The sequence below is a fragment of the Prosopis cineraria genome, unplaced genomic scaffold (genome assembly GCF_029017545.1).
Source record: "Prosopis cineraria cultivar Desert tree isolate PC_DT_omini unplaced genomic scaffold, ASM2901754v1 PC12, whole genome shotgun sequence".
NCBI classification, from domain to species: Eukaryota; Viridiplantae; Streptophyta; class Magnoliopsida; order Fabales; family Fabaceae; genus Prosopis; species Prosopis cineraria.
The window spans coordinates 26,127,691-26,140,329 of record NW_026555343.1 but is presented as its reverse complement, the minus strand read 5'-3'; the positions used below and the strand labels follow the sequence as shown (position 1 = coordinate 26,140,329).

General features: G+C 30.8%; 1 protein-coding gene across 1 annotated transcript; it reads left to right on the top strand.

The window, feature by feature from the left end:
• The first annotated feature begins 2,112 nt into the window (after nucleotides 1-2,112).
• Nucleotides 2,113-5,250, top strand: LOC129289394 (plasmodesmata-located protein 8-like). Its single transcript, XM_054926151.1, has 3 exons — nucleotides 2,113-2,808; nucleotides 2,910-3,273; nucleotides 4,900-5,250. The coding sequence occupies exons 1-3, from the start codon at nucleotides 2,794-2,796 to the stop codon at nucleotides 5,022-5,024; spliced, it is 504 nt and encodes a 167-aa protein (XP_054782126.1). The 5' UTR covers nucleotides 2,113-2,793; the 3' UTR covers nucleotides 5,025-5,250.
• Nucleotides 5,251-12,639: the final 7,389 nt, after the last annotated feature.

Below are 12,639 nucleotides of genomic sequence, written 5' to 3'. Positions count from 1 at the left end.
ATTGATAAAAATTAAATTGATTTAAAGGTTAATTTGTTTTACACACACACATGCTAAACCATTAATATACTTTATATTTATATGTTAAATTAGAGTTAATTTATGTTTTAAAATTTAAAAGATTTACATGATAAGTCAAGAAAATGTAAGATATTAGTTCATTGTCACTTTTAAATACATAGAATTGCACACGCACACAAACCAGATTATATATTTCTTGTAAAACATCTCGAATATTTTCTATAGACATCTTGTTGAGGATGATGTTTCATTTATCTTAGTATGAATTTTTTGAAACAGTTCCTTTTAAAACATGCATGAATGATAAATTGTAATTTTTTGTTTAATTTTTATGATTTTTGAAATAAAATTTATTATTTTTTAAATAAAAATTGTAATTAGAGTTTGCTATTATGATAATTTGTTTTGCAGTAACAAAAATTACACTGAGTTATATTTTTTTGTTTAACTTTTGTGATTTATAAAATAACAGTTGTTATTTTTTTCTTGGGAGCTTGTTATTTTGGGATAAAAATTATATTTGACAAGTTGTGAATGTTTTAAATAAAGGTAAAATTGTAATTGGGCTTGTTATTTTTAATAAAGGTAAAATTATTTTTTTACTTTAAAATTTATTAACATAAAAGTCTCTAGAAATTTTAATAAAATTATAGTATTTTGAGAGACTAGATTGTTATTTATGTAAGTTGGGAGGATTTTATTGTTATTTATCGATTGTTATTTATCGATTGTTATTTATAAAACATGCATGAATAAGAAGTTGTGATTTTTTATTCAATTTTGATGATTCTTTGAATAAAAATTTTTATCTTTAAAATAAAAATTATAATTGGGGTTTGTTATTTTGAGAACTTGTTCTTGAATAACAAAAATTATATTTCATAAGTTATAATTTTTTGTTTAAATTTTATGATTTATAAAATAAAAGTTATTATTTTTGTTGGAGCTTGTTATTTTAGAACAGAAATTATGCTTGATAAGTTGTGAATGCTTTAAATAAAGGTAAAAATGTGATTGGGTTTGTTATTTTTAATAAAGGTAAACTTATTTTTTTACTTTAAAATTTATTAACATAGAAGTTTTTAAGAATTTTAATAAAATTATACTATTTTGAAAGATTAAATTATTATTTATATAATTTGAGGGGGTTTTAATATCATTTTTTTCTTTTCTTTTTCCCCCTTGTTTGGCTTTCCTTAATTTCTTTGATTTTCCTTGTTACACTTAATTTTCCTCTTCACTCTTGCACCTTCACAACATCAATATATATTAACGCAAATCAAGAAATTCACAACTTAAAGTCAAGGAATGCTATTATATCCCAAACAACAAAACAATATGAATTAACATGTATTCTTGGAAAAATATGGGTGTGAATAATGAACAAATGAAAGAATACAAACTAGTAAACTCAAAAAGGTTAGCAAATGATATAATCTCATTTAAGGTTGGCCTTTTGATTAATAATAATTAGCTATTTTTATGAATGCCTTAAATATCATTTTCACCATGCAAATGCAATTATAACCTTGACAAAGATTAGAGACAAGTTTTAGAAAGTGAAATAGTATAAGTAAATCAATGCATATTATAAGGAAGCATTAGACTCAAACATCCTTCCATCAAGTGTTATGCTATCCTAATCAATTCATGTAAGGTAAAAGTTATATCTCATTAAGCACAATGCAATTTACTAATCTCATCTTAGGAATCAAGACTTTAGCCTCAAAGGCAATTCAAGTAGTGAACTTCAAACCAAAAAGAAAACTTAAAAAAAAAAAGCATTTTTTTAAAGAAGTTTAAAACAAAACAAAAAAAAAAAATTGGATCCCTCTTGAGCATGTGACAATGTTTTTATTTTTTATTTTATGCCTTTTTGTGTTGAGAGTTATCATGTAGTATGCTTTTTTTACGATGTTTTTAGACATTTTTTATTATTTTAATTTTTTAATCTCTTGTAATATTTAAAATTTATTTTTAACTCAATATTATATAAAAATAATTGATAATTGTTGATTTTATGTAATTTTAAAAGTAATTACTTTTTATCCTAATATTAGTTTTTATAAAGGATATATTCTAAGTTATAATAATTATATTTTTTGTTCAAAGATAATTTTATATTTTTCCAAATACCTTTGGGGTCAAGCCAAACTTCACATTTGGGCCGTCGACCAAGGATTTGTTAAAAAAAGCCATCGTGTCATCACATTTATAACCAATGAACCTTGATGCTATAGCATGTAACCAAAAAGAAAAAGGTTGATGCTATTTATAACAAATGAAGATACACAAATAGGGCAATGACAAGTCAAGCTCCTTTATTTAATCACCGACAAAAAAACACAAAAAGAAACCCACTATATCTTACTCTCATAACCAATAGCTACACTAAAATCTCCATTCATATTGCAGAGAAAGGAGACCAAAAAATAATGTTGAGAGATCTTCACTTGCACTCCACTCAGTACAGTATCATTATCATCTTCATGATAACTTTCAAGCTCTCTCCTCTTTTTTATCTCTCTTCTTCATCAGAACTCAGTTCTCATGATCATGGCTACCAAACCATAATGCCTCAAACCTTCATCTATGCAGGTTGCTCTGAAGGAAAATATCAACCCAATACTGAATTTGAAACTAACTTAAACACTTTTCTCTCTTCAGTTTTCAGTTCATCCTCTCAGTTTTCCTATCACAGCTTTGCCATTGGAAATAATAACAATGAAAGCTCAACAACATCATCACTAACAAATCAAGCCAGCACAATCTATGGCTTATACCAATGTATGGGTGATTTGCAGCCAATAGACTGCAGAAAATGTGTTGAAAAGTCTCTTCGCCAAATAACCCTAGTTTGTCCCTATTCCTATGGTGCTGTTTTGCAGCTAGAAGGGTGTTTTCTCAGATACGAGCATGTGGATTTCTTGGGCAAGGCTGACACAAGCCTTAGGTTCAGAAGGTGTAGGAAACCGGTGAGGCGTGTCGATGTTGAGTTCTTCCAACGAAGAGATGCTGTAATTGCAGATTTAATGGCGGCTAATGATGGATTTAGGGTTAGCAGATCAGCTTTTGTTGAGGGTGTTGCTATGTGCTTGGGGGATTTGAGAGCAGCAGATTGCTCCTCTTGCCTTGTGGAAGCTGTGGAGAAGATGAAGAGCTTATGTGGAACACAAGCAGCAGAAGCTGCTGTGTTCTTAGCACAATGTTATGTTCATTACAGGGCCTATGGATACTATGGAGAAGCTTCTGGTATGTCGTTTACCTATCCCTTCTTTTCTTTCTGTCGTTTACCAGACATTAAATTAGTCAAAATATTAATTCAAATATTAATAATTAAATTTGTATTCGATTTATGATTAAATTAATTATAAACAAAACATTTTGTTAAATGGATTAAGATATGGTTTAATGGTTTATTGGTTTAACTGAGTAAGTTAACTCAAATTTTCATGCTATATTAATTAATATACTAGAATTTTAGGGCATTCTTCCAGAGGTTCTTTTTTCTCTCTCTTCAAAATTTGTGTCATATTTTATCACTATAGATGCAGCTTGATCAGAATGTGATTTATTTGAATATGGTAAAATTCTCATTAATTAATAGTGAGTGTAGTCGTTGAATATGTGCAATTTTCTATGGCTAGTTGTAGAATATATCTTGATGAAAATTTGAATGATCTTAATACTGTTAATGATATAAATGCAAAAACAAAGAAGAATTTAGATTGTCTAAGGAAATAAATAATAATCAAGATTCTCTATGGATCATATACTTGTCATTTGTTTTATAGGAGATGTTTTAATTATGCAAATTTCAATTGAAATCTTTCTGGGTTGTCTTTTTTCCCCCTTTTAATTTTAATATATATTTTTAAAATTTGTAATAGTCAGAAATCATTTTGTTGTAATTTATAGGTACTTTTTAAAAAAAAATTAGAGTAAATAAAAAGATTTTTAAATTTAAAACCATTTAAATTAACTCGAAAATCCAGATATCTCAATTGTTCCACTAACAAGATTGCTCAATTGAGAAGATCTAACTATAAAAGCAAAAAATGTATGTGGGGGATCATTTCTTTTGTTTTTGTTTTTCCCCCTATTCCCTTTCTCTTTTTTGTTTTATTTCCCCCTGTTTAAGCGTTACTTATTCAGATTGCAAACAATCAAAACTTGACCCAACAATGAAGAGTTGACCACACCTGAGGTGAAATAGTGTCTTTGCACGATTTTTTCCTTTAAATAAAATAAACTCATATGAATTTTATTAAAAAGGGCACCAGTATAAATTTTAAAGGAAGTAAATCCCAATTAATATGTTCACAAAAAAAATCCAATTTACTCTAGAAAATATTCAATATATGAATGAAGTTATATATGAATATACTCCATTCAATTGAAAGTGAGAGAGGGAAAAGAGTGAGATGTTAATATAATTTTAACTTATACCAATTCAATCAAAAAGAGGAAAGAGAGAAGGAAAAGAAGTCACAGCATATATAACATATGCTTTTATGCTTTATTTTGCGCAATGTTCTTTGACAATATTCAATCTTCTTTAAATAATATATCCACGCTAAAAGCATTTGAAAGGGGTAGGGATATAACCATTCACATGTTAGTACTCACCTAAACTAAGAATCTATAATGCTTATGTGCCTATAATTATTAGTTATTCCAGAATGTCTATTTCTGTCTATTATAATTTTTTATTTGATTAAAAAAAATAAAACTATTTTGATGACTAAAATAATTAATTTTTCTCTTCTTAATTTATTTTTATCTCATTTTTAATTTCACTTATATTCTATCTTACTAAATGTCTCTTAATAATTAATATCGTGGGCTTTCATATCTTAATATGGTATTATTGTGCAGATTATTCCTCCAAGAAGGAGGATCAAGTGAGGAAAGCAACAGCTATTCTCTTGGGATTACTAGTATCTCTAACCATTCTTGTTGGGATTCTCTGGATTTGCCAAAGAGCAATGCCTCAAAAATAGGTAATTGTGTACGTGCCAAATCATGGCCATGCTTGTAGGGACTTAAAATGGCTGGGATTTTAGAATTCATAGACTTATCCTTGAATCAAATTCCTACGAAGCTATTGAAGCGACAATAATCCTCACTCACCCGGACTCTGTTGTTATTTCTAAGATTAGAGCTTTGCTGGCTCATGACTGGGCTTTATATAATTTTTATTATGATTATTGTTAATTAGATCCATCATTCTTGCAGTTTATAATTTCGGTACTCTAATCCATATTTAAAAAATTTCTATCAATATTTTAATAAATTTTATTAGTATGATTAATTGAAATCACTTCAATACTTTTGAATATGGATCAAACAAAAAGATAAAATGAGGAATCTAATTTATTGTAAAAACATAATGCTTACTTTTTTTTTTTTTTGGTAGAATGCTTACTTTATTTGTTATAGAAGCAATGCATCTATGCCACTCCACCCAAAAATGAAAGAAGAACTAAAGTATTTACTTTATTGATTGGCTTGACACAGTAGTCCACCATGATTTGATATGGTTTGGGCCTTAAATGGTTCAAAATTAGATGATTGGGATGGCACATGTGGTAGGGAGAATGGTACAAAAAAGACTTTTGACAAATCAATATATGGAACTGGACCGAACTGGCGGGTTGGATTAGTGAATTGGAGAACTGGCCATATGACGTGTCCAAAATCTTGACTAAACTGATGGGTGAGATTGCAAGAATCTTGTTGATCTAATTGATGGAACGAGATCTAATAAACATATGGGAAGCTTGGTTTTTGTTGAAATTCTCAGCATGCTTAAATGGAATTGGAAGGTACGGATCCAATATGTGTTGAGGGATCAAAATCAAGTGGCGGATAGGCTAGCAAAAGAGGGACTCACTTATTCGTCTCTCTGTTCGAGGTTGCTCCTGGTGTCATTGGGAGCTTTGTTACTGCTGATAGTTTGGGATTTAATCCCCTTGTTGTGTAATTTCAGTCTAATACTTTGGGCGTAGCTCTCTTTTGGACCCCAAAAAACAAAAACATAGAAAACCAACAGAACTCGATTGACTTGATTGGAGAAGTTAAAAAATAAAATAGCCAAGGAAAAGAAAGTTGGCAAAGAGGGGGGAAGAAGATAGAAGGGACAGAAGAAAACCAATCAATATGAACAAAATATAAGAATAATAGTGAAGAGGCAGAGAAAGAATTTGATTTCAGTAGAGGAAAAATAATAATTAAGGACATTCATAAATCTAAAGCTGAAAAGAAGAATAGAAAAAGAAAATAAACCAAAGACGAAGGAACAAGAGAGGGGGGAGGAGTAAATTAAAAGAAAAAGGGGCAAAAAGATCTCCATTTTCACATCATACTGTTCAATCCTAGAGCTCAGATGCTTTAAGCTTCTTATTGCTGGTATGTCCAATTGTGAATAGACTTGGGTTGATATGAGGAGTCTTAACTGGATAAAATTGAATTTAAAAACTAATATATTAGATAAAAAAAAATAATCTTTTAATCCTTTAACTTTTAACTCACTTATAACTCAATCCCTTAACTATAACTCGCTGCGACTCAACCCGTCAACTTTTGATTCATATATAACTTTGTCCTTATTTTTTTAATTTTTTTTAAAAAATTTCTTATCAAATAAGAGGGATAAAAATTCTTATATATTATTTTAAAATACTCTCCTCTTGCTCATTGATGTGAAATATAAGCTAACATGAAAAAAAATTAACAAAAGTTAAGAGACTAATTTGTAAGTGATTTAAAAGTTGAGGAATTGAGTCATAGATGAGTCATAGTTGAGGGATTGAGTCACAGCGAGTCATAGTTGAGGGACTGAGTTACAAGTGAATTAAAAGTTAGAAGACTAAAATGTTACTTTTCCCGACAAAAAATAATGAGAGAATGTTAGTTGGATCCCAAAACACTAAAGTAATACCAGTTAAGTCCTAGGCAATTTTTTTTTGAAAAATAAGTTAAAAATATTGATCCAAATTATTATAAATTTAGGAGTTTTAATTACAAATAAGTATTAAAATATCAAATGTAATTTTTAGACTATAACAAAAATTTCTTTTATAACTGTTTGAATTGATATTTATAATTCATTTTGTAAAAAATTTTTTCTAGGGACTTCATTGGTATTAATTTAGTTTTTTGAGACCTAACTGTCATTCTTCCAACAATAATTAAGGACACAAATTTAAGCCTTGTGATTTTGAGGGAAAAAAATTGTGTCCTTTCATTACTCTTCACCCATTTATTATATGGGGAGCTTATAGACTCACTCTTAAGAAGAAGATCCTTAAGAAATGGAGTCTTTTCATTGCTCTTGTCCATTTGTTCTCTTCTCTCATTTTTGAATGGCTGCTCGTCATTCCTTATAATTTTTTTATTTTTCAAGACCCCTTAATTATGCATTTGCAACACTCCCCCCTAATTTCATTTATGCCATTTCATATGCTCGCAATTGCATTCATACCTTTAAAGAATTTACTCAACACATAATATTGATTGTGCACAACATATACTTTAATGAATGGTTTCAATTGGCATTTTAGGTCACATATGTGCAAGAAGAGATGGTGGAGAAAATTTGCACCTTGTAACGAAGATTAGTATATCTAATGGTATATTTTACATGAAGGAAAAGAGGAGAAGCTCAAGGGCCAACTTGTCAATTCCAATTCCTAATTTTTATTACCTTTTTCCTTTTTATTTCATTCTTGCATGGGAATCCTCTCCCGTTTAAAAGTGGGGTATGGCATATGATAAGATTTTTTAATAATAAAATCAATAAAATTAATAAATTAAATAATGGTGATGGATCCATTTATCTTATTGACAAATAACATCTCTTACAAAATTAGTGACGGATACATTTCTGTCACATAGATTAGTGATGCTGTATTTCTAACGGATTTAGCAACAAAAATTTTTGTCATTAAAATAGAAATTAGTTGCAAATTTTGCCATTTAGTGATAGATATGTCCATCACTAATATCAATTTTCCTACTAGTGTACTCTCTCTCCACAATTCTCCCAATTTAACCATCCAATTTTTGATCCAATTCCTCCATTAATCAGCCATAAACCCTTGGGACTTTCACTTAATTTGGAGTATTTGGGTTTGAGTTGTTCAATTTATTGGTGCTTTTGCTACCATGGCGAGTTCAATTGGAAGCTAGATGAAGCCTTGGTTGCGATCTCCATGCGTGGCTAAGCCTTTCATTCCCAAGTAGATGAAGCAACACTTATGAGCTAACTATTTTATTTAATGAAGCATTTCTTAAATCTTTCTTCCTAATTTCAAAATGGATTTTGATGTTGTAGTGTCGGAACAATGGTATTTGTTGTAAGGATTTAGAGAAAAGAGAAGAAAGTGAAAAGTATAATTTTGATCTTGTATTGATTAATGAGAAGGTACAATGTATATACACACGTAACTGAGTCAGTTTACTAAATTGACTAAAATGATTACATCGACAACAATACAACTAAATATTTAACTAATGGCATAATCTCATTATACTTTAACAGCCTCTTGCAAGCTTAAGGTATCATGAACCTTAAGCATGGACTTACAAAAATTCAAACTGTGATTTGGACAAAGGTTTTGTAAACAAATTAGCAACTTGATGAGTAGAAGGAATATGCTACACAAGAAGCTAATGTTGAAATACACATTCACGAACAAAAAGGAGATCCAGTTCCATATGCTTTGTTCTATGATGCAACACATGATTTCAAGAGAGTAGAATAGTACTCAAATTATCACAAAGAACTAGTAGAGAACAACAAGAATGGAGAACCTTTAGTTCCTAATGCAAACTTTGAGGCTAGAGGAGTTCAACTGTAACATGAGCTAAACTTTTGTACTCTACTTTAGTGTTAGAACAAGATATAAATGGTTGCTTTTTAGTAGCCCAAGAAACAAAATTGCCACGAAAAAACACACAAAAACCAGATGTATAATGTCAATTGTCAATGTCACTGCCCCAATCAACATCCCAAAAGCCAAGCAAATCAAGGGTAGAAGACTTAGAGAACACCAAACCATGATTGATTGTACCATGAAGATATCTAAGGATTCTTTTGACAGCTTGCCGATGACTTGCCTTTAGATTACTCATGTTCTAACATACTTGATTAACACTAAAAGAAATCTCTAGCCTAGTGATTGTAATATAGTACAAACTACCAACAATTGAATGATACAGTTGGGCATTAGGAAAAATGACATCATCAAAATGCATAAGTTTAGCAGTTGTAGTCATGGGTGTGATAACACCCTTATAGTGAAGCATTCTAGCTCTCGCAAGTAGATCATGAATGTATTTGGGTTGAGATAGAGTTAACAAACTAGTATTAGGACATTTAACCTCAAGGCCTAGAAAATAATGTAATTCACCAAGATCTTTCAAAGCAAATTCATCATTAAGCCACTTTTTAAGATAATCAATATATGAGGAAGTTCTAGTGACTATGATATCATCATCATAAACTAGGATGTAAGTAACATCTTGAGAAGAGTCATGAATAAAAAAAGATGGATCAAACTTGTTGGATACAAAATCAAATTTCTATAAAGCTAATGTTGTTGTTGAAACCAAGCTCTTAGAGCTTGCTTCAAGTCATAAAGACTTTTATGTAACTTACAAACCAAGGATGGATCAGAGGATGCAAAACTAGGAGGTTGGCACACGTACACTTCTTCCTTAAGTGTACCATTTAAGAAAGCATTATTCTCATCAATTTGTGAAATTGACCAAGAAGTATGTAAAATCAAGGTCAAAACAGCATGAATAGTAATGGGTTTTAAAATAGGAGAAAATGTTTCATTGTAATCAAAACCATGAGTTTGATGAAACCCCTTAGCAACTAAGCATGCCTTATGCTTATTCAATGTACCATTAGGATTTTCTTTGGTTTTAAGAACCCATTTATAGCCTATCACAGGTCTGTTAGAAGGAGGGGGAACTAGAGTCCAAGTGTTATTTTGTTAAAGGAAAGTATATTTATCAATCATATATTGGCACCAATAAGGGATTTGAATGGCTTCAAAAGGGTCTTTAGGAATAGGATGAGATTAGATAGTGGACATGAAAAGTAATTTAGGCTTATGAATACCATTTTTAGGATGAGCAATCATTGGATGAGTGTTGACAACAAGTGGATGAGGATGGGATAGATTGTCAGAACAAGAAATAAAAGGTAAACAAGGAGAAGCAATAATAGAAGGAAGAGAATAAGGAGGACCAGTGTAACCTCCTCTCATATATCCACTTAATATAAGAGAAAATTACGGTGTTACTATTAACTCATATCACACAATAATCAAATTCATTTTAAAAGCTTCGGCCGAAGACTTACTTTATAAAAATTAATTAAATCTCAATTCAATTAGAGAAAACACAGTGAAAATAAACCATACACTTTCCAAATATATAGTGGACTTAAACCACCAACATTCTTAACTCAAATGCATGCATTTCTGCACACAAAATAAAATTGTATTTTGGTCCATGAGTCGTAGTGGACAGTCAGTGCACCGCGGCATGTGACACAGAGCCACACGCTCATTCTATTTGTGTCCTGCACTGTGGCATGTGCATCCATGCACTGCGACGTGCCTGTCTGAATTTCAACTATCATTTTGACAGAAAAAATGACAAACTTTTAGCATGCGCCAATTTCTCATACGACATTCGATTGAAGTGATTCAAGCGCCCACACAAAGCTTAGCTCGTATACTAACTAATGAGATAGGTTTGGACACAATCTAATAGTTCGATTAAAATTTGGACACCTGTGTGCAAAAAATCACTTTTTTTTGAAAATTTTGCGCACTCAAGTACTCAAATCAATCCCTTTCTCTCATTAATCCACACTAGGCCTTGAACCAAGTCCACAAAGATCTAAAACACCTGATTGACCATAATTCATCACAATCATAATCATATATCAAAATTTAACCATTCTACGGCCAATTTCCACAATTTACAAATTTCACAAACTATGTCATTTCTTGGCATAACATAGCCCACTTGGCTACTTTTCAACTCATACATATGCCATCCTATTCATAATATAATCTTAGCCCTCAAATTACTCATTTCATCATAATTTTGGCTTTTGGCTTAAGATTCACCTGTTATAATCACAATACAATCTGAGCCCTCAAATTACTCATTTCATCATAAATTTGGCTTTTGGCTTAAGATTCACCAACACATAATTATTACAACACAAACATACTCACATCAAAGTTCCTTCGTCTCAAACAACACATATACACATAATCAGGCTTGATTTCACAAAAACTCAATTCAATACGTGCATGCAACCTATAGCAACTCATAGACACTTATATATACAATCTTTCGATTCAGTTCATTTCACAACCTCAGAGTATATGGCTTCTCAACTTAAGCTGGTCCAGACTCTCTTCCCTTGGCCTGATTACTTCCCGGTCCTGTAAACATGTAACCATGGGGTGAGATAAAAATTTTAGTAACAGAATAACTTACTCCTATTGACCATCACATGCAACAATATGAAAGTAAACATAGTATACCATTAAAGCCTCATAAAGTAATATTTACATCATATCACATTTCATTTTTCACTTTTCATCAATCCTAAAGGATTTCGTGTTATCTCAAGATATTTCATTATATCATAAAAATACTAGCATGATCTCTACCAACCAGTCCTCCAAATCAACCCGACATGAAACTATGGGCTCATCTTAGACTAGTATATACTCTCATTAGTCTTGAGCTCACCTGCAGTAGTAGAATCATCCAGCCAAAGATGTTCTAACGTACAATACGGATTATGGTTTTTCCCCCAATACATACAATGGGGCATCATTGACTCCAACCCGTATCATAAAGATACTAAGGAATCTCTCATCTCCAACACAATACCTTAATAGGCACAGGAGATCTTCTCTAACATAGCACCTTTCAAGGTACTAAGGAGAATTGTTTCCAACACCGCACCCTAACAGGGTACTAAGAAAACCTATCATATGATCTTTATCATTCCCTATACTTGGGTGAACTCCTGCCACTCAAATCATGCTTTCTCGAACCATTTAAGGTTTCCTTTTTACAATTTACTTTTTCTCATGCATAACATATATATATATATATATCACTTTATATTACAAAACACAATTTCAATACTCATTTCAATCAAAAGTCATTTTACACACACAATCACTCAATGCCACAAACATGCTCAATTTAAAACTAGTTCATGCATTACATAGCATATTAACATACAGTTACAATAAACAGTCAAACAAAGTAAGTTATTCGGTTACCTCAACCCTTCTGTTACTAAAAAGGTTACCCATAGATTTTAACTATCACTCAAGCTTATCTCAAGCTTCCTTTCTCTATTCACGAGTCCAATATGCTAATCTGAACACATTTGGAACATTTTAGTCATGTGGTCCATTTTGACCAAAAACTCATTTTTACTATTTAGGGCTATATTCATTCATAAACTCTTTTATAGTTATCCATTCTAAATCCATAACTACCTAATTACTACTTTACATCACCTCAACCAATCTTATTTCACTCAAGATAGATTTTGCC